General features: G+C 54.1%; 1 protein-coding gene across 4 annotated transcripts in view; it reads right to left on the bottom strand.

Annotated features, from left to right (window-relative positions):
* Nucleotides 1–22781, bottom strand: part of SLC22A3 (solute carrier family 22 member 3) — a 71351-nt gene that overhangs the window by 39483 nt on the left and 9087 nt on the right. For all 4 annotated transcript variants that reach the window (XR_013960336.1, XR_013960337.1, XM_080663619.1 and 1 more), the window contains exons 2-4: nt 5370–5473; nt 2838–2992; nt 535–703 (exon numbers count right to left, since the gene is read on the bottom strand). Coding sequence is in view for 2 of the 4 variants with exons in the window: in XM_080663619.1 (XP_080519745.1) it covers nt 535–703; nt 2838–2992; nt 5370–5473 (428 nt within the window). In the remaining 2 variants the exon portion in view is untranslated. The remainder of the gene's footprint in view (nt 1–534; nt 704–2837; nt 2993–5369; nt 5474–22781) is intronic.

The raw sequence follows: 22781 nt of genomic DNA on the forward strand, positions 1-22781 counted from the left end.
ACACGGTGAAAAACCCAAATTATGCAAGCAGATTTGCCCGTGGATTAAAGTGAGAGGAATGATTAAAGTAGGTTCACTCCACTAGGAGTCAAATGCATAGACCTGCAGCTTTCTGGTGACGTTTCTCACGCTCTGAACATTTCCTTATTCCTCAGAGAATTTCTGAGCAATATTAATTTGCTTCACAGAATATACAGAGGAGCAAATCAATTTCATTGCATTTATTTTGCGTTGAAATACGGCAGATATGTGTGGAAGGTTTTTTGCCTTATAGCTTTCATGAAGGTTACAAAATAAAATATAATTTGTGTTTTGCTATTTCATTAATTTAGTTGAGTAACAACTATTAGTCAAATAATCAAGAAATAATCTCTATCAATTTTCCAGTTCTCTAGAAATTCCCAACGCCCATTGCCATTCTGGAGATGTTAGCACAACCCCGGAACGGTTTTCAAGTTCACGCTGCCCTAGAAGCGCAGAGTGTGCATTGCCACGGAGTAAGCACGCTTTCAATAACGACGAGCGCCATGTTACCAGTAATAGAGGAGGAAGAGGAAGTTGGGCAGCGTGATGGCCAGCTGGATGCCCTGCCAGTTGGGGATGAAGTAGGCGATTCCCGGGAGGACGATGATCCCCAGAGTGAAAAACATCTGAATCACGATCCCCACAATCCTCCTCTGCTTCGAACCCACGATTTCTGTCACTGAAGGGAAACAAACACAGGGGTCTGGGAACCTCCAGATCGGCTCCAGAGCGAACAGACAGAGGCTGCACCTGCCGCATCGCCCGCACTGCTCGCGGGCCACGGAGCTCGCCAGCCCCAGCCTCCCCGGCGTGTGCTCCCGGACGGCCTGACAGCGGGCCGTGCTCCCCTCCCCAGTCACCCTCGGCTTTCCGCCCCGCTCGCACCAGCTCGCACTCGTCTGGGAATACAAACAATGTAAGTGTCGGATTTAGGAACGCTTCCATGATGACTGTTTTGGAAAGTCACTGTAGTTAGGAAAACATAAACATATAGACTGGTCAGACCTTATCACTGCTCTCTAAAAATATGCCCATCACCGTCTCTTCGGGAGACTCGTTAGGAATATTAGACTCCACACATTTTTTCACTACCGCAAAATAGTTTCTCTCAAATGATAACGCTCTCCACAGTGCTGGACACGTCATGTGGGTGATATTTCTTTAAAAATCCCTGGGGATGGGGAGGGGCGGGTCCTGGCCAGTTTGCACAATGGTTAGAGCATCGGCCCGCAGACTGAAGGGTCGCAGTTCAATTTGGGTCAAGGGCGCATGTACCTCGGCTGCAGGTTTTATCACCAGCCCTGGACGGGGCACATGAGGGACGCAACCAATCGGTATGTCTCTCTCACATCGATGTGTCTCTCTCTGTGTGTCTCTCTCCTTCCCTTCCACTCTCTCTAAACATCAATGGAGAAAATATCCTTGGGCGAAGATGGACACACACATAAAAAATCACTGAAGATTCTTGTGGCTGGCATCCTTTCCCCGCCTTCCCCCTTCCCCGAATCTGTCTCTATCTGTGGCTACGTCTATCCTGATCATCCTTCTTGCCCTAACACCACAACTTTCAACATTCACTAGACTTGGGTTTCCTTAAAAAAGCTTCATATTTCAAAGTTATCCCTTCTGCCCCAGCCAGCGACACTCTCAACCCTCTTCACACTCTCTCCCCTTTCTCGCCCATTAGAAGACCTTCCGAGGGTCTCCAAAGGGGGCTCTGCTTGGGGAGGAACTGACTACAGGAGGGAGTGGGAGCCAAGGATCGGGAGGGGTCCTCAATCTCCCTGGCCATTCATCCACCGTGACTGACTCGCGGAGGAGGGGACCGTCCAGACGTCACCGGAAACAGAGCCACGGCAGCAGCCAGGACTTTGCCAGTAACATGAGCAAAGAGCGGAGGGATGGCGTCCTCTCCTTCATTCCCAGCAAGTCACACTCTCTAGTTAGGGAAGAGAGCAAGGTCCCCTAACCAGAAGGCTCCTCGCCTTCAGTCACACTCGGCGTGCTGCCACGCTCTCCACTTACGCGGAAGGAGTAACACAGGAGAGTCATCTCGAGCTCTACCACAGGAACACACGGAACATTCTCCAAAAATGTTTCAAAGAACTACTGACATTTTAATAAAAATGAATCTCTAATAAAGCAAAAAAAAATAAAAAATCCTGTGATAACAGGATGGCAGTGCTGGAGAGTGGTCACCCCGGTATTGTGTGACATTCCACATTTGGCCCCCAGAGTAAGGGGCACTGCAGTTCCTAGAGAGGCAGAGTCCTGCCCTGCACCCCCCGTTGGCAGCAGGAGGCCACCACCCTGTGCAGGAAGGCTGGCTAGCCTGCAGGGCTCCCCACCCCACCCTGGTTTCCCAGGAAGGCAGGGGTGTGGCAGGACTCCCCACCCCACCCTGGTTTCCCAGGAAGGCAGGGGTGTGGCAGGACTCCCCACCCCACCCTGGTTTCCCAGGAAGGCAGGGGTGTGGCAGGACTCCCCACCCCACCCTGGTTTCCTAGGCAGGCAGGGGTGTGGCAGGACTCCCCACCCCACCCTGGTTTCCTAGGCAGGCAGGGGTGTGGCAGGACTCCCCACCCCACCCTGGTTTCCTAGGCAGGCAGGGGTGTGGCAGGACTCCCCACCCCACCCTGGCTCCCGGGCAGGCAGGGGTGTAGCATGACTCCCCACCCCACCCTGGTTTCCTAGGCAGGCAGGGGTGTAGCATGACTCCCCACCCCACCCTGGTTTCCCAGGCAGGCAGGGGTGTGGCAGGACTCCCCACCCCACCCTGGCTCCCGGGCAGGCAGGGGTGTGGCAGGACTTACCAATCACGTAGCAGGTCATCCACGTCCCCTTTCCAAACACGCCTTGTAAGAAGCGGAAGACCACGAACACGGGGAAGTTTGGTGCGAACGCCACCACCACGCCGGTGACGCCAACACCGAAACAGGATATCAGGTAGACGACGATGCGGCCGTACCTGTTTGCGGAGAGAGGGCGGACCGCCTTAGCCGTGCTCTGCTCCGCGATGCAGGGATGCAGGACGGCCGGGGTAAGCGCTGCCGCGGCCGGGAGAGGGGGAGGGACAGGAGGTGGGTGAGTTCCTTCTGCGCGCCAAGGCTCGGTTCGCTCGCTTCTGGCTTTCTGTTAGCTTGTTTTACTTCTCGACGGTGGAAATTCTTTATGAAGTCCAACCCAACCTGAGTTGTCCTTTTGTATTCCATGTCGCCATGTACACGACATGATTAAGTAGTTCAGGAAAAGGGCGCAGGGGATCCTGTCCAAAACCCTGCCGGCCTGATGCTGAATGGTTCCGAGGCGGTGTGCCGAGCTATCGGCTGTGAAAATCTGTCGCCAATGGCCTTTAAGAGATTTGACCTGATGACATTCTCCCTGGCACTTCCCGCCACGCTCACAGGTAGAGCATCTCGCCTGCCTCCATCAGCGGGGGCAGAAGTAGCCTCCGTGTCTAATTCACTCTCCGCCCCTCCGGCAGCGGCTCCTCACACAGGTGTGGCCTGTTCTCTTGTTTCCTATCCTTTCCTTCCAGGCTACAAAGAGGAGGAGGAGCTGAAAGATGGTTGGCGGGGGGGGGGGGGGGGGGTGAGGCAGAAGTATTCATGGGCCTGCCCTCTCCCCAGGACCAACAGGTCTCCTCCTAACACAGCGGGGCCCCTAGACCCGTGGTCGGCAAACCGCGGCTCGCGAGCCACATGCGGCTCTTTGGCCCCTTGAGTGTGGCTCTTCCACAAAATACCACGGCCTGGGCGAGTCTATTTTGAAGCAGTGGCGTTAGAAGAAGTTTAAGTTTAAAAAATTTGGCTCTCCAAAGAAATTTCCATCGTCGTCCTGTTGATATTTGGCTCTGTGGACGAATGAGTTTGCCGACCACTGGCCTAGACCATCACCAGCTCTTCCGTGTGAAGACATGTTTATGGGTGGTGCCAGAAACACACGCAGAAGAAGCAAAACCCAGTGTTTAACTTAAGAAGAGCAACAACACAATTAAAGCAGGGCGTACGAAAAAGACGTCACTCCATTCCAAATCGCAGGCAGCCGGAGAGAACGCACTGCAGCGGGGAGGCTAAGACAGGAACGATGGATTGAAGGAGCTGGAAGTAGGAACAGCAGGAAAACACACCTAAACCACGGGGAAGAGCCCCGGACACAGAGGACCAGGGAGCAAGTCGTGTGCAGGAGAGGGTGGTGGGGGACAGCGAGAGGAGCCCCCGAGCGGACGAAGGGAAGGACAGGAGACCAAAGGCGCTGCCGTTCTGCCGTCCTGGTCTGGTCAGACTCACGTCGTCACTGGCCACAGGGTGTGGGGTGCTTTGCTGTCTTGAGTTAGCGCATTCGTTGCTGTGGGCAGGTCTCGGGGGGGACCCTTAGCACCGCCCACTGCAAACGTGGTCACAAGGTCCCACCCAGGCCGGGCTGGCGTGCCCGGAGCACTGGTAAGCCAGGTATGTCAGCCCTGTCCCTGTGCCGGCGGGTCTGGAGAGTGGGGTTAAACCGATGCAAGCATTTCCGTCGTCAGAACTAGGATAAAGCAGTGGTCGGCAAACTCATTAGTCAACAGAGCCAAATACCAACAGGACAACGATTGAAATTTCTTTTGAGAGCCAAATTTTTTAAATTTAAACTTCTTCTAACGCCACTTCTTCAAAATAGACTCGCCCAGGCCGTGGTATTTTGTGGAAGAGCCACACTCAAGGGGCCAAAGAGCCGCATGTGGCTCGCGAGCCGCAGTTTGCCGACCACTGGGATAAAGGAATCGCCAGACATGAACAGAGCAGCTAGCACCCGTAGTGTGGGACACGAACGTATCTGAAGAGAAGGCGTGACCATCTGAACCACGGGCACGCACTGCGCCCGCCGTGACCTGGGCCACTCGCGGGTGCTGATCGGTAGATACGACCCCCTTAGGGGTTTGAAAGCCTTTTCTCTGCAGAGCGTTAAATCTGTAGACTAACAAACAGGTCTTTTTCTTTTTAATTAAATGAAACAAACCTGGGAGGGGCTGCCCACGACTAAATGAATCAAACGCCAGGGAGTTGGGACGCCAGAGACTCGGCTCCGCGGTGGCAGCAGCGCCCGCCAGCCCCCGTGCAGCCGCCGCCTCGCTGGGCCGGGTCCCCTGGACGCCCTCCCACCGCGGAGCGGCCCCCCACTGCGCAGCTCGAGGAGAAAGGACATGCGGTTTAAGAAGGAAAGAAGAGACGGTCACGAGGAGAGGAATGACCCTGGCCTGCTGCACTGAGCAAGAACATTGCTCTAACAAACAGTGGACATCTCAGCCCCACGCATCCCGCTGGGACACGGTGCGGTGAAGGAGGGGCTGTCGCCCCGCGGCCTACCTGTCCGCTGCGTAGCCCAAGGTGAAGGCTCCGGCCAGGAAGCCCAGGTTCAGGATGGCTTGTGTGAGGTCCAGCATCCAGGCATTGGCACACACCAGGTCAAACTGGAGAACAAGGAAACACACAGAAGACAGGGGCTACGCTTAGCCTCCAAACACCCGGCCTCGCCTCGCAATCGGTCCGGGGTCTTCAAATACGCTTGCTCACGTGCTCCTCGAATAAAACGTACACACGGATCATGTGCACCTTTTACATTGACTTACAAATATTTCCTGTCAGTTGCAATAATGGCCAAGGGTGTAATTTCTTTTTAAATATATATTTTTTGTTGATAGCATTACAGGTATCTCCCATCTCCCCCCCTTACCTTCTCCCAGTTCCTACTCCCCCCAGGTCAGGGATGAGGGGCCCCAGGCTCCTCCTTCCGTCCGCCCCTCCTTGCTCTCTAGCCCCTCCAAAGGCTGCAGTGCAAACGCTTTTATTAACCCCCTCCTGCTCAAAACGCCCCGCCTGGCTTCTGGTCCCGTGGCTGGGAACCGGCCATCAGAGTCCGAAACTAACTCACGTGCCGGTAAGGAGAAGCACACACGTGCACGCACGCTCACACATGTGTCCAGAGGGAGCGGACACTCGGCCACAGAACTCAGAGGCGTGTGTGTGACTCGCGGGGCCGGTGCTTCCCGTCCGCTCTGGGCTCGCTGCCTGCGGTCGCCAAGCTCGGGGTCGGCGGCGTCTTTCCTGCTCAGGGAGCGGTCAGCAGACCCCGGAGCCAACGCGCATCCTAGGCTGCGGCCCTTTTCCTGAAATGAGGTGCTAGGACTTGTAGTTCCCAGGGAGACCGACAGCACCTCTTGTCAAATGGACCCAAGTCTGAGTCAAAGCCACGAATGCCCGTGTCTTTTCCCAGAGGTGGTCTATCCAGAAGAAGGGAGGCATCTTTCTCCCTGTGTACACATGCCAGGATTTCAAAAATTATTTCTGACTGCTCATAAATCCACGCGCACCCATGCTGTTCTTCATTGTCCCCACAGCCATTTGTACACAAGACAATCGCTGCCCTTGGCCTGAGCAGGAAGCCAATCTGATCAAACACTCGGACAACGGCGTCGGTGATGCTCAAGGGATTACATGGCTTCGTTTCGCAGAAAGCACAACTCTAGACCAATGAGATACTTCAGAGGGGTTTGCAACCAAGGGCTTTTCCTAGCGCTTCCTGGTTGTTAGAATCCAAGTAGACGTAACATGAATTTGAGTTGTGCTGATAAATGCCAGGGCCCGGTCCTATTAGACATGCCTTAAAGTTCTGGTTCTACGTGATCCTTTACACCGGAGCAGCAGACTGTCTCCCACATACAAAGATCCGGGGAATAAATAAGGTGGGAAATGCAGGTGTTCAAAGGCCTGGACCCTCGGAGGGGACTCGCCTGCTCCTGAAACCCCAGGGAAAGGGCCCTGAGGACTGGCAGCTGCCTCCGCACCGTCGTCCTGTTTAGCCTTTTGAACGAACGCACATAAGAGCTCGTGAGCTTAGAACAGCCGTGGGCAAACTACAGCCCGCGGGCCGGATCCGGCTGTTCTATCCGGTTCTCTTGCTCTCCCCTCCGCTCCTTTACTTTGAATTTATATTAGTTCACACAAACACTCCATCCATGCTTTTGTTCCAGCCCTCCGGTCCAGTTTAAGAACCCATGGTGGCCCTCGAGTCAAAAAGTTTGCCCACCCCTGGCTTTGAACACCCCAGTGTTCTCTGCTGCGGCCAGAAGTCCCACTCAGCGCTGTTCGTACTGTTGAGGGAGAAGGGAAGACTCCGACGCGATCTATGCGCCTGAGTTGTGATTTTCTAAGAACGAGGTGTAAACTCAACCATTGCTAATCAGCTCTTAGGTCAAAATCAGTAGCCAGTGAACTCTTTATCAGTGTTAAAACATCACTTACGCCTTCAGCTTGACCCTGGGGTGTGGGGTGGCCCTGGCTACATTTATCACTGGCCAAAACAGTGTCCTGTGGACCTCCATGTGCAGGTTCCATTTCAAATCAACAAGAAGACAGCACAACGGAGCCTCCTAGCGGTTAAAGACGATGGTAACCCCAGCGAAGATAATCTGGGCTGGGCATCCACGAGGGGAAAGGGTGTCATTACGGACCCTAGGCCTAATAAAAACATCTGTGACGTGATCTGAGGGCATTATTTTGGGCAACTTAGTTTAATACCAACAACGAGTGCTTTTAGGATACGCAAGAAGCATCAGATGAGCTGCAGGTATGGAAGCGGATCTTCAGGGATTTCCCGGCGGCTCCCACTGGCGTGGCTGGCATGGGGATGCAGACAAGGCTGGGGGATGCCAGCGAGGTGTGTGCCTGGTTTCCGCCTCCCTGAGGAGCTTATCCATGGTCAAGTGAGTCAAGGTCAACTCCTATGAAGCAAGGGTAGAGCCATCGAGATCTAACGTGAACGGGATTGACTGTCCTAGTAAATACAAGAGGACTTCAGAGCAAGAAATGTCCTGGGTGCCCAGCCAGTCAGACGCACGAAGAAGATGGGGCATGAACAGAGCCTTCCACAACGAGCTGGATTTAGAGGGAAATTCAAGGGAAAAGAGGGGTATTTATCTGAGCGGGGTGACGGCAGCCCAGACCCACGGACAGGAGCACGAACGCTCCGAGGTGCAGACCTGCCTGCAGCCCACGGGCTGCCCGGCTCAGAGTTTAAGCTGAGGAACCACCTGTCTTCCCACCACCCAATGGGGAAGGGAGTGAGGTCCAGGGGGCGGGACAGGAAGTTTCTTTTTTTTTTTTTAATATATTTTATTGATTTTTTACAGAGAGGAAGGGAGAGGGATAGAGAGTTAGAAACATCGATGAGAGAGAAACATTGATCAGCTGCCTCTTGCACACCTCCCACTGGGGATGTGCCCGCAACCAAGGTACATGCCCTTGACCGGAATCGAACCTGGGACCCTTCAGTCCGCAGGCCGACGCTCTATCCACTGAGCCACACCGGTTTTGGCGACAGGAAGTTTCTTACTCAGGAAACCAGAAGCATCTTAAAAGCTCAGGCTACAGCGAGGAGGAGTTTCTCAAGGAGAGGAAAAATCTGGAAGGTTGAACGTGGAAAGGCCCAGAGCAGATGGCCTGGCTCCAGGACCAAACAAGATTCCAGGGAGATGAGAGAGACAGGGAGGAAGCCCGGGAGTCTGCACCATCGCCTGGAACAGGGCGCCCCCTCGGGCATAAAGAGGCCCCCTGTGTGACAAAGGGCTTACAGAGCCCCCCGTCCTCCAGCTGCCCTCCCGGATGGATGACAGCCGAGCTCTACTGTACGGTGAAGCAAGCAAACTTCAAAAGGTGATGAGAGCTGTCCTCCAACGAGATGCCTGCTGGTCTGAGCTTGTGAAGGTGGGAGAGATGAAAAAACCAAGTCGACTTCAGTAATAGTAACACCTTGTCGTTTACTAACAGGCTCCTCACGACGTTCAGGCCATTTTGCTTCATTGCAGTGAAGACCGGCAGTTACTCTTCGTGAAATGTTTACGATTTCTCTCAGTAACCGAGGGTGTCTAAAGACGAGGGGAACTGTGAGTGGAGAAAGACGTGGCTGGAGTGGCAGGGGGCAGAGGAGAACCGAGGTCCCTCCTGCCGCAAGCACCTGCACTTCCACCCGCACCTTCTAAGGCGAGAGTCTGTTCGTTTCTTTTTGTTGCCCCTCCCCAAATACTCCCTTCTCCCAGGCGCCGCCCTCCCCTCCCCCCTGCTGCCCTGGGATTCAGCTTTCTCTGCTGAGTAACTGAAAGTCAGCTCTTGGTCTCTATTTACTGATGTGGAGAGAAACCCACATTTCGGTAGATTTAAAAATCAGGTTATAAAACAAGGCATACGATTCCATAGATGCAAACAAATCTGCATCTAAGCACATGCGTGTAAATATCAGAGAAAAGGGCTCCTGTTGAGGCAATTGACAAGCTGAGCGGCTGGCTGGCAGGTGATTTTGTTTTCATCCTTTTTTTTTGTGTCTTCTTTGCATGGAGTGTGTATTATTTTTATGTATCTCAGGACAATGTGAAACTACACCCACTTTGGAAAAACAAAGGAATTCTATACTGAATATTAGAAGGGTGGGGAAGAGTTCCACTGAGGGAATTAAAGTGAGGAGAAGGCAGGAAGGGGTCGCTAGGGTTCAATACACTATTGAAAAGGTGGAATGGGGTGGATGGAGTGGGCGCCCTTGCTGACAATTATGTTTGAAACTAGAGGCCTGGTGCACAAATTCGTGCATGGGTGGGGTCACTGGGCCTGGCCAGGGATCGGGGCTGAAGGGGGCCGCCCAGTGGGGGTGGAGGGAGGTTGGCCGGCCACAGGAGGTTGGCTGTGGGAGCGCACTGACCACCAGGGGACCGCGCCTGTGTTGAGTGTCTTCCCCCTGGTGGTCAGTGCAGCGTCATAGCAACTGGTCGATCGGTTGTTTGGTCGTTCGGTCGCTTAGGCTTTTATATACAGTATATAGATAATTGTTAGTGGGGAATCAGAGATGAGTGAGGATGGGGGGTGGAGTTTATCTTCTCAGAAGTCCTTCAATGATATTTAGTTTCACATGAACTTCAGGAAGTAAGTAAAGATATAAAAAACACAAATCTGTGGAATCTAACGAACAAAATAAACTGAAGAACAAAATAGATCCAGAGACACAGAAGCATGGAACAGTCTGTCCAACCTCAGAGGGATGGCAGGGAAGGGTGGGCGGATGGGAAGAGATCAACCACAGAACTTGTGTGCATATATGGATAACCCATGGACACAGACAACAGGGTGGATAGGCCTGGGGCGAGGGGCGGGAGTGGGCTAGAGGAGGTCAATGGGGGAAAAGGGGGACATATGTAATATTTTCAACAATAAAGGTTTAAAAAAATAAAAACCCAAATCAAGAACTGTGCTCTAGGTAGGGGTAAGCCCCTCACACTCATTCCTGGCAGACTGCAGCTCTCACGTGTTGCCATCTCTCCCTGACCGCAAGCCGGATGCACAGGCAGAACTGGGGTTCTGCGTGCCGGCCCCCTGAGGTGGTCCTTCAGGTCTCCTGGGGCACCGTTTGTCTACACCTTTGTTCTTTCTCAGGACTGGGTCATTTCTACTGGTCTACCTTCAGGTTCACTTACTCTTCCTCCTGCCATTTCCAATCTGCTATTGAGCCCATTTAGTAAATTTGTCATCTCAGTTTATTATAGTTTTCAGTTCTAGAATTTCCACTTTCAAGTTTCTATTTCTCTGTTGAGATTCTCTATTATTCATTAAGACCATTTTTCCTTTAATTCTTTGAACCTCGTTTAATTGGTTGAATGCATTGATAGCTGTTTTAAAGTCATTGGCTACTAAATCCAACACTTAAGACCACTAGAGTCAGCCCCGTTTGGCCACCTTTGCCACTCTGCCCCCACCTCCCACCCCACACCTCCTCCCATGATCACATTTCCTATTCTTTGTCTTAATGGCTTGAGCTGTCAAAGGGAGGGCTTGCAGCTGGCAGATAACAGTCCCGTCAGTGATTCCTATTGGGCTCTCCGAATGATTGGAGGCTTTTGTTCCGGTGGGAAGTTAACGGATCTGGACTCACACTGCAAACTCGGGCAGCCTGTGGTCCAGCAGTCGGTAACTTAGCTCAATTTTATGGCTTCTTGGCAGTGGCCTGGTGCAGCCTGGCCCTCTGGTGGTCACCCCTGGGATTTGGAGGAGGTTACATTCGGGTTCCGGGATCTGTGCTCTCTGTGGCTCTCCTGCTTCTGGAGGGTCTCCCCACCAACTTCCAGCTGACCCACCAGTGGGAGGCTGTGCTCTCACGTCCCCCCAGGGATGGCTTGCGCTTTCTGCCACCCAAGCTGTGCCTGGGCTGCGAAATGCAGTCAGTTAATAAGTGAAAGAGAATTTTTATGTTATTTTTTTTAACACAAATTAAGTTAGATAAAATTGGAAATTAGCACACTTTGGTTCTAATAACGTAATACCTACATTATAATACTTAATTTCTACATTTAAAATCGCATGAAATTAGCTTTCAGACTATAAAATAATTCTAAAGTGAACGTCTCATTTCATTCAGAAGATTAACTAGCTCATCTGTAATAATAAAAGTGTAATATGCAAACCAGCCGAACAACCGAACAGCAGAACGACCATCTGAACAACCTTCCGGACAACCACACTATGACACACATGATGCGATTGGTCAGGAGGCCCGCCATCACCCCACAATCGCCCCAAAGAGGGAGGCCCAGGCCACCCTCTGTGGGGCGATTGATGAGGGGGCTCCACAATCGATCACCCCAAAGAGAGAGGCCCAGGCCACCGGCCAACGGGGTAATCAATTAAGGGTGGGAGTGGGGAGACTCCACAATCGCCCCAAAGAGGGAGGCCCAGGCCACCCTCTGCGCAGCAATTCGATAGTGAAGTCCCGGCCGGGTGGGCAGAGCCTCTGGTCACCCCAAAGAGGGAGGCCCAGGCTACCTGGCTGGTGACACTGTGGTGGGTGTGTGGGGCCAGCCAGCGATCGCCCGCAGAGGGAGGCAACTGGTGGCAGGTGGTGGTGGGGGGGCAGCGCTGCACAGCTGACAAGCTGTAGCAGTGGTGGGGGTGGGGCCAGCTGCCGGCAGGGGGGGAAGGAAAGCCCCGATAGGCCCTGATCACCCGCCAGGCCTAGGGGCCCTACCGGAGGGGTCCCAGATTATGAGAGGGCGCAGGCCAGGCTGAGGGACAACCCTTGCCCCCCCCCTCCACCCCACAGACAAATTTTGTGTACTGGGCCTCTAGATATAAATGGGTCCTTCAGAATTTCCTAGTTAAAATTTTTTCTCTATTCCACTGAACTATTGGGGCTATAACTGAATGAAGGGTTAGTGTCATGATGTGGGAGGTTGGAATCTCAGACGTAAAGTATTGCTGATGTTCTCTTTGCCCCTGCCCCTCCACATCACATGAGCTCCCTCCTGGCTCAGCTTTCCAGATCGACAGAAAAATGATGGCTGGAGGAGACCTGACAATAATCTCTTCGCTAACAAGGGGCCTCTATCATTAGATCATCACTCTTACTAGTTGTACAGATATACTTTAAGAAAATAAGATACACCAGTTTACTACCTCTTTCTTAAGCTTAAGTAAATACCTGTCTTAATTTACATGTTAAACCTTGAAGACACTGTTGGATAATTTTAACACTCAGTGTTTAGAACGTACTCGTCTACCTTCCCCTAGAGCAGAGTTCGTAGGGAGTTCTGCACAATATCTGACTCATATTGTGTCAGTGTCCTCAGTCCCGGAGACCCAGGCCAGCCTGAGTGCTGGCGAGGAGCGGGCTCTGTGGAAGCTGCTTCGTCATACACACGCTAACACGTGACACCCGGATTTCAAGCCTCCCAGGGGACACTTCCTGCCTAGAATGGGTCTGCTAAGCAGCTGTCTTTATTACTCAAGTAGTAATCTACCTTAGAATAATAACAGGTCCTACATATGGTATTAGGAAGAATGTTTTTTAAAAATAGTTTTCCTCAGGGAAAAGGAAACAAAAATAAACAAACAAACAAATGGGATCACATCAGACTGAAACGTTTCTGCACAGCAAAGGAAACCAGCAACAAAACGAAAGTAAACGCACTGAATGGAAGAAGGTATTCATCAATCACACATCCAAGGGATTAATATCCAAAATGTATAAAGAACTCAGACAACCCAACACCATAGAAACCAACAATCCAATTAAAAAATGGGCAAAGGACCTGAATAGACACTTCTCCCAAGAGGACAGACAGATGGCCAAGAGACATATGAAAAAATGCTCAACTTCACTAATCACCAGAGAGATGCAAATTAAAACAATGAGATATCACCTCACACCTGTCAGGATGTCTACCATCATACATCAACAAACAACAAATGCTGGCGAGGATATAACTATTTGACCCAAAGTGCAGACACAGCTTTGTTATCTGTGTAACTGAATAGTGTTTCTAGCACACTCCCGCCCCCCCCCCCCACACACACACCCTCCCGCCCAGCATGCCTGTCCCGAAGTCCCAGGATGCCCCAGCCGTCCTTGCCCAGGAGCTAGGGGTGCAGGAGGAGGGCTGAAGGGCAGGTAGAGCACCCGCCCTCCCGGCTCCAGGGCCACCCTGCACCATCCAGGGTCACCGTCCAGCCTGTCAGGGACCTGTACCTACACTATGATTAGAGGTACGTGCACTGTTGGAGGAAATGCATACTGGTGTGGCCACTACTGGAACACAGCATGGCATTTCCTCAAAAATTTGAAAATGGAACTGCCTTATGACACAGTGATTCTACTTCTGGGTATACATTTGAAAAAAAAACAAAAACAAAATCAAAAGAATATCTGCACCCCTATGTTCATTGCAGCATTATTTACAACTAGAGGCCCGTTGCACAAAGATTCGTGCAATAGGCCTTCCTTCCCCTGGCTGCCAGCACCCGTTTTCCTCGGACACCTGGGACCCAGGCCTTTGCTCTGGCCGCCGCCTTCCGTCTTGGCTCCGGCCAGCCAGAGCCTTCAGTGTTTGCTCCGGCCGGTATGCCACTCCTGTACCTCCCTCTGCCCTGTGCCCTCCCCCTCCAACCGCCGCTCCACGCCTGCATATGCAAATTAACCCGCCATCTTTGTTGGGTTGATTTGCATACCCACTTCTGGTTGGCTGATGGGCATTCCAGAGGTACTGTCAATTTGCATATTTCTCTTTTATTAGTGTATATAGCCAAGATATGGGAGCAACCCAGGTGTCCACCAACAGATGACTGGATAAAAAAGCAGTGATATATATATATATATATATATATATATATATATATATATATATATATAGTGGAATATGATTCAGCCATAAAAAGAATAAAATCTTACCACTTGTGACAGAATGAATGGACCTAGAGGGTATTATGCTAAGTAAAATAAGTCAGAGAAAGACAACTACCATGTGATTTCACTTATATATGGGATCTTATGAACAATATAAACAAACAAAGCAGAAACAGACATACAGGGAACACACTGATGGTTGTCAGATGGGAGGGGGTTGGAGGTCTGGATGAAAAAGGTGAAGGGATTACGAAGTACAAATTGGTAGTTACAAACAGTCACGGGCATGTAAGGTCAGCAAACCGAGTAGTCAATAACTCTGCAATGGCTCTGAGTGGTGGCAGGTGGCTACCGGAAATATCAGGATATGTCCTTTACAACATTATAAGGTTTAAAACTAGTCACGATCATACACCTTTAGATGCCTTTTCTGATTCTTTGGTTCTGGAAAAAGAAGGTACCCAGTGAACTATCATGAAACGAGAGACGTGGGGACTTTCACTGGTACAAAAATTAGTTCTATCACATTTGCTTGGCATTTTGAAAACAGCACCAGGGATACGATGGGACATTTTTCTCAGGTGTAAAGTGATAATCGGCACCTGTGGGCTCTAAGACCCAGGGGAAGAGCAGGAAGAATGTCATGAGCCGTCTATTGTAGGCTGGGTGAAACAGATACCAGAAAACTATTAAAAACTAATAATAATAACAACAACAGCCACACTGGGAATGAGCTTAATCGTCCCGTTTGAGGACAGTAAACACACGACCGTCTCTATCTGTTCTTTGGAAAGAAAGACAGACACCACCTCCTCGCACCCCCGCTGCCCCGCCTCCCGAGCGAGGGGTGAGGCGGCGCCCTGTCAACCGCTGGGGCCTCTCCCCGACACCCAGCCTCCAGCCCCTTTAGACTCTGCCGTCAAGGACTCCTGGGGTGCGGTACTGCCCCTGCGTCCCCTAAAGAGGAACCTGTGGCCCTACCCGGTTTGGCTCCGTGGATAGAGCGTCGGCCTGCGGACTGAAGGGTCCCGGGTTCGATTCCGGTCAAGGGCATGTACCTTGGTTGCGGGCACATCCCCAGTAGGAGGTGTGCAGGAGGCAGCTGATCGATGTTTCTCTCTCATCGATGTTTCTAACTCTCTACCCCTCTCCCTTCCTCTCTGTAAAAAATCAATAAAATTTAAAAAAAAAAAAAAAAAAGAGGAACCTGAGGATGGAGAAGCGCACCCGGGACACATGAGTAGGTTGTAGTTTCTGCCTTTCCGTGTTCCTGGTGACCCTTTTCCTCCACTTGGAAAGCACAGCTGCCAAAGGTTTTCCTAAGCCAGTCAGAACACGGAGTAACACGCACGCCTTTCAAACTCTGCCAACGCCCGTTTCCAGTGGGGACGCGCTCTGATGACACCGCCTGCCGCGCGGGTGCCACAGCAGAAGAGGCCACCGGGACGCCCTCTCCAGCCCCCTCGATGGCCCGCGGAGCCCAGCCCCGGCCCTCCCCAGCGCAGCACGCCTTTTTAAACTTCTACCAAAAGCGGCCGCCTTGGACGGGAACATGAAGAAGTCACACTCGAATCCTTCACTGCCGCTGGGACCCGGACACAGCCCCCTGGGACGTCCGCGCCTTCGTATGTCTGCGCGTCAGGTTCGGGGCCACGGAGCAGACCGCGCTGGGACCCTGCTCTCCGGGCCTGAAACTTTCTGACTCTGTGAACAGGGGTGAGTGTCACAAACCCCAGGACACGCCCGTGGGGACAGTAACTCCACCAGCTTAGGCGAGGAGCAAAGCCGCAGGGGAGCGAGCGGGTGCGAGGAGAGGCCTAACCACGACGAAGCCGATCAGAGGCGGGAGCTGCGGCCGGACACGCCAACAAAGCACCCGGAGGTGAAGAAATGGTGAACGGACCCAAACAACCCAAACCCGGAGCCGAACCCACGCTTCTCGGCGCCCGCGCCCCTGGCTGCTCCTGCGGCCCAGCGCTCCCCTGGCCTTGCTGTTTGTCTCCTGGGCTGGACGCCAGAGCACGGCTAAGTGGGCCTGGACGACACACTGCTTCTCACAAAATCTCGAATTGGTGAGAATCCAGGAAAGGGACTCGAGAGAGCCCGTCACCCGCGGAAGGTTCTGGCCAGGCCCGTGGGAGAGCTCCCGGGACGTCCGGGGACAACAGGGGACCGGCTCCGTTCCGCCTGCAGAGCGAAGCTTTGCCAACGTTTCCCTGTGGTGACTGTAAAGTTTATGATTATTTGACCCAAAGTGCAGATGCACCTTCGTTATCTGTGTAACTGAATGGTGTTTCTAGCACGCTCCCGCCCCCCCCCCCCCCCACACACACACACACACTCTCCCGCCCAGCATGCCTGTCCCGAAGTCCCAGGATGCCCCAGCCGTCCTTGCCCAGGAGCTAGGGGTGCAGGAGGAGGGCTGAAGGGCAGGTAGAGCACCCGCCCTCCCGGCTCCAGGGCCACCCTGCACCATCCAGGGTCGCCGTCCAGCCTGTCAGGTCCCTGAGCCCACACTGGGATTAGAGGTGCAGGCCCCACATTGAAAACACCTGCTTCTGAAGGAGCTTTAGAACAAATCGTTTTCATTATGAGACAAGACACGTGCACGGAGCTCACGGAGACCCCGTTTTACGGCCTCTTAATGGAAGGCTCCCCGAGGGCCGTCCCAAGGACACGGTAACAGGCAGGCAGGACACGGCGAGGCAGCGGCCCCAGCCATCGGCACCGGAGCCCACCGCCCAGAGGTCCAGGGCAGCAGGGGCACAGGGGCACCTCACAGTAAGCCAGGCTCCCACCCGGGACCTAGGGGCTGAAAGGGCTCTTTACTGACACCTGACCTTTCCCCTGGGCCAGGCTTTAGGTCAGCTGCTTTGGATACACCATCTCGTTCAATCCCCCAGCAGCTCCCTGAGGGAGCTGTGACCATCCCTTCCCGGACGAGCAGGCTGAGATTCGAGACCTTGCTGGCCACATGCTCGTCAGGACGTGAGAGGATGTCCACCCACTTGGACACCCCGTGCGTCCTGGCCTCTGGCCACCTCCCCCTGGCCCCCACCCTGAAGCCTCATTAAAAAAATGCAGTTTTAATAGCTTGCTAAAATATACATTCTTCACGTAAGCAAGTGCAAGAGATCGTCCCTAAACTACTTCTACTTGGATAGATGCACAGGTCAGCACATGCCCCAAACTCTCTGTTTTGGTATTTTTAAAACCCCGGTCATTTTCCTTTAAGTAACTAAACACCAATAATTACACAGACTTCATTAGGATCTCTCTTTGGTAAGTGAGCCGCTGCTATCATTTCCTCGTTACGGAGCCCTGCTCGCGGTTGCTCTAAAACGGTGGTTCTCAACCTTCCTAACGTTGCGACCCTTTAATACAGATCCTCATGTTGTGGTGACCCCCAACCATCAAATTATTTTCGTTGCTACTTCATCACTGTAATTTTGCTACTGTTATGAATCGTAATGTAAATATCTGTGTTTTCCGATGGTCTTAGGCTCTACAGCAGCGGTCGCGACCCACAGGTTGAGAACCGCTAGCAGGGTCGCCTAAGACCATTGGAAAACACAGATATTTACATTACGATTCATAACAGTAGCAAAATTACAGTTATGAAGTAGCAACGAAAATAATTTTATGGCTGGGGGTCATCACCACATGAGGAACTGTATTAAAGGGTGGCGGCGTTAGGAAGGTTGAGAACCACTGCTCTAAAAGCACCTAGCCCTAACCAGTTCGGCTCAGTGAATAGAGCATCGGCCTGCAGACTGAAGGGTCCCGGGTTCGATTCCAGTCAAGGGCATGTACCTTGGTTGCGGGCACATCCCCAGTAGGGGGTATGCAGGAGGCAGCTGATCGATGTTTCTCTCTCATCGATGTTTCTAACTCTATCCCTCTCTCTTCCTCTCTGTAAAAATTCAATAAAATATATTTTTAAAAAAATAAAAATAAATAAAAGCATCTAAATGGTGTGATGCAGAAAAGTGGGACGGCAGCCGGGTTTCCTTCTCCCGAAGCCTTGCTCTCAGAGGTCCCTGTCGCTCTCAGAAGCAGTCGCTTGGGGGACGTTTCCACATGGTTAACACAGTCTGAGCCGCGGTCTGTGTTCCTGTTGGCTAGCTTAGTCTGAGCCAAGAAAAAGATAAGCAGTCAAGGTGGCACTGGATTCTAGAACCTTCTCTCCTTTGCAAAACGAACAATTTTAAGACCAAGACGCATGATTCTTTTTCTTTTTTTCACTTTTGGTAATTTTTTATTTTTCAATTACAGTTGACCTACAATATTATGTTCCTTTCAGGTGTACAACCCAGTGATTAGATTTTACATACGTACTAAGCTATCAGTCGGATGCATCTCGTATCCACCTGACAGCACACGCAGTTATCATTACAATGTCATCGACTCTACCCCCCGTGCTGTACTTTACACCCATGACTATTCTGTGACGACCAAGTTGTACTTCTTCACCCCTCACCCTCTGCACCCAGCCCCACACCCCCCTGCCCCCGGCCACCACACAGAGTCCTCTGTGTCTACGAGTCTGTTTCTGTTCTGCTTACGTATTTGTGTTGTTTTAGAGCCCACACGGACGTGAAACCCCCGGGCACGTGTCTCCCACTGCCGGACGTGTTTCGCTCAGCACAGTGCCCTCCGGGTCCCCACAGGCTGCTGCAGAGGCAAGGTTCGCATCTTCCGTACACTGAATGCGCATGCGCCACGCCCTGTGTCTCCACGCGCCTCCCGGTGGACACCGAGGACGGAGAGGAAGAGGCTGCGAGGTGGCCCACGAGACCCACACGCAGGGGCCGCCGGGCTGCTCCCGGGCTGGCTGTCCCCAGCAGCGCACCCCGCATCCCGACCTGGTTTCCCTTCTGATGAAGGAGTGAGACCTCCTAGGCCAGTGGTCGGCAAACGCATCCGTCCACAGAGCCAACCATCAACAGGACAACGATGGACGTTTCTTTGGAGAGCCACATTTTTTAAACTTAAACTTCTTCTAACGCCACTTCTTCAATATAGACTCGCCCAGGCCGTGGTGTTTTGTGGAAGAGCCACGCTCAAGGGACCAAAGAGCCGCATGTGGCTCGCGAGCCGCCGCGGTTTGCCGACCACGGTGCTAGGAGGCGGGAATGCGGCGCTGCAGCACCTCCTTGGGGAAGGAGGTTTTGGAATGCGAATGGAATGTGGCCTCGTTAGGGAGGGTACACAGGTAAACACAGGCACTCGGGGTTCAGCCCCCACACGGGCCGGCTTGAGGCTGCGCTGCTTACAGAGGAGAAGACGGAGAACTGCGCACACCAGTCACCCAAACGGAATCTCCAAGGGCGTCCCAGTCCAAGCAGGCGCTTGGGGAGAGGCGGGCGGTGCAGATGATGCAACGCGGGAGAGCTAGCCCGCGTTACTCGTGCGTCACCACGGGAACCGGTTCTGGTTCCTGGACGTGGTGGGCCCAGCAGACCAGGCCGCCCAGCTGTGCCAGCTGCCCATGTGCTCGCTCCGGCGGCCGTTGCACAGGGCGGCTGGAGGGCACGGAGGGGGCCGGGGAGCCGAGCAGGAGCAGAGCAGGGCCCACGCGTGAATCCCGCTCCGCCCGCAGCACAGGCACACGGTGGTGCTGGACACGAGACCAGGAACGAAGAGGGGAGTGGACAGCGGGGTGCTGGAGACCCTGGTGAGGGCTGAGTCTGTGGGATGGTGGGGACGGAGGGCGTCGCCCCTGGTGGAGGGAAAGAGGAAGGTGAGAATGTGGACGGGAAGCAGGCGTCCTCAGCGCAGGGACGTGTGAGCATGGGGCAGTGTCCTATCGAGAAGATGCCCTTGAGCTTGTTCAAATGTGGTGGCAGCCAATGCCAGGGAGGGGGCAGGCCGTGGTGGTGGCTGAGAAGTAGGTGGGACCCGAGCGTGGGGAGAGACTGACCTCCGTGGGGAGGGGCTGTTAGGACCCCCCGAGACAACAGGAGGGGATGGGACAGGCGGGTCAGTTCCTGTCTTGGTGGAAGAATATTGAACAGCTTCTTGCCCGGCCGGCGTGGCTCAGTGGTTGAGTGCCGACCCATGAACCAGGAGGTTGCTGTTCGATTCCCGGTCAAGGCACATGCCCGGGCTGTGGACTTAATCCTCAATGTGGGGCGTGCAGGAGGCAGCTGATCCATGCTTCTCCCTCATCATGGATGTTCCTCTCTCTCTCTCCCTCTCCCTTCCTCTCTGAAATCAATAAAAAATTTAAAAAAAATACATGGAAACAGACTGTCGCTATTCAAACCTGGGTCAGATTCAACTCTTAATTCCTTCCAAACGCCGAGATGGCTGTGCTGATTATTCAGATCAAGAGAGGCAGTTCCGCTTCCCCGGGTCTGGTTCGCCGGCCTGGCTTCCTGAGCCCGTGCCGAGCGGAGAAACGCCCGCTGTCGCTGGTGACAGTTTCCAGAACCGGCTGCTCTGTCCCAGAGGCTTCCTCGGCCCTCCCCCTGCCCCTCCCTCCGGAGGCCCCTCCCCGCGGGCAGCCAGCAGCTGGGAGCCGCCTGGGGGAGGTCCCCAATGGCGCTCTCACCACCTAGAGCAGCCGTGTGCAAACTACGGCCCACGGGCCGGATCCGCTGTTCTATCTGGTTCTCTTGCTCTCCCCTCCGCTCCTTTACTTTGAATTTATATTAGTTCACACAAACACTCCATCCATGCTTTTGTTCCGGCCCTCCGGTCCAGTTTAAGAACCCATTGTGGCCCTGGAGTCAAAAAGTTTGCCCACCCCTGACCTAGAGGCAGGAGGCCACGTGGGTGAGCTCTGAGCTCGGGAAAGTGTCCCGCAAGCTCTGCCCCCCAAGGCCTCCGCCCCAGCAGTCCTGCTTCGCACCCATGTTTACCAGGCGGAGACATTCCGACAGTGTCTTATACGCAGGGCTGGACCGGGTCCCCGTGTACCGGTGGGAGCCCCGTGTTTAAGCAGCCACCTTCCCCTCTGCGACACACCACGTTGTTCGCCACTTTCCATCGTCACCGTCCTGTGACTCAGTTACCCTCCTGGAGCGCCCAGGGTGACCAGCTGTCCGGTTTGCCCGGGATTCTCGCTGAAAGTCCTGTCCCAGGAAACCCCTCAATGCCAGGCAACCGGGACAGCTGGTCACCCCGAGAGAGCCCCGGGTGCCAGCCCTAGAAGCAAGTGGGGGCTGGCACACAGAACACAGTGTGGTGAGGGGAAACTCCGCAGACAGACAACGTGGGGACTCGGGGCAACCCCTTGGCTCCCCGGCAGGGCCGGGGGGTCTGACGCCAGGTGGATGGAAGACGGAGGCAGGAGTCCGCGTGCAGGTGATTGCACACGGAGGCCAACACTGGTGAGCACGGCCCCAGGAGCTCGAGACGGACTCTGTGCAGAAACCGATGGTCTACCGGTCCCTACGTGGGACCCTCTGCCCCCCTGAGCTTCTCCGGCCCCCTGACCCGGCTCGGGGAGCTCCGACCGCCACTCCAGCTCCCGGCCTCTGCCCATGCCCTGCGCCCCTGGCCTCCCCCCTCAGGGCCTCCACCAGGCGCCACTCCGGGCACACTGACCGTGAGGCCGGGCATGCCTAGGGAGGACCTCGGTCCGGGGAGGAGGAGCTGGTGGATGACCCCTCCCCCTCCTCCTCCCGCTCTGTCCAGATTTTCCGAAGAACGTCTGGTGCTTTCACACGTGTGAAGGAGGGCACCTCATGTTAGGGTCCTGTAGCTCCCTCCCAAATCCCATGCTCAGATAGGGGCCGCGAGAAGGCGGGCGGAGTGCGGGCACGCCTCCGAGAGTCTTGGACAGCAGCCTCTCCCGGGTCCAGGCGGCCCTGGCGAGGCGACAGGTGCAGGCGGTGCCGGGCTGCCCTGCCAGCGGCCAGAGAAGCGGCACATTCCTGCGTCGGGGCCAGAGGGCTCCGTGTGCTTGGCTGCGCTTCTGCGTGGCTGGACCCCGCTCATGGAGGTCACAGAGGCCAGCCGCTCCGCCACCCTCCAGCTCAGGTCGTCACTCGGACGCTGTTCGTAAGAAATGGACAGCCGCTTGCACAGACGAACCCAACACACTCTGCTGACCAAGGGCGTGACTGCCTACGAGGTGAGGCTTTGGGGTGCTGGTGCTTCCGGAGAGGTCGGAGGCGTCGGGTCACCACTCGCGTCCTGAAGCAGCTGTGACACCACGAAGAAGTGGAGTCAACCCAGCCTGGACCGTCAGGCCCTGCGTCGGAGCAGCGGGAAGGGCTCCAGCTTCGGAGGAAACGCCTGGATGGACTCGGTTCTGTCCGTTCCTCTCTCTGTGGTTTTGAACAAGGTGCACAACTGCTCTTTCTGTGCCTCTGTGTTCTTCCTGTCAAACGGATGTGACGTTTACATGTGGGAGGATTGAGATGCTCCGCAAGGCACACACCTGGAGGGAGCACTCAGCGATGCAGGCTGCTGTGAGGGTGATGCTCCATGAGGCACAGGCCTGGAGGGAGGGCTCAGCAATGGAGGCTGCTGTGAGGGTGATGCTCCGTGAGGCACAGGCCTGGAGTGAGGGCTCAGCAATGGAGGCTGCTGTGAGGGTGATGCTCCGTGAG

Source organism: Plecotus auritus (assembly GCF_963455305.1).
Source record: "Plecotus auritus genome assembly, chromosome: 4".
NCBI lineage: Eukaryota > Metazoa > Chordata > Mammalia > Chiroptera > Vespertilionidae > Plecotus > Plecotus auritus.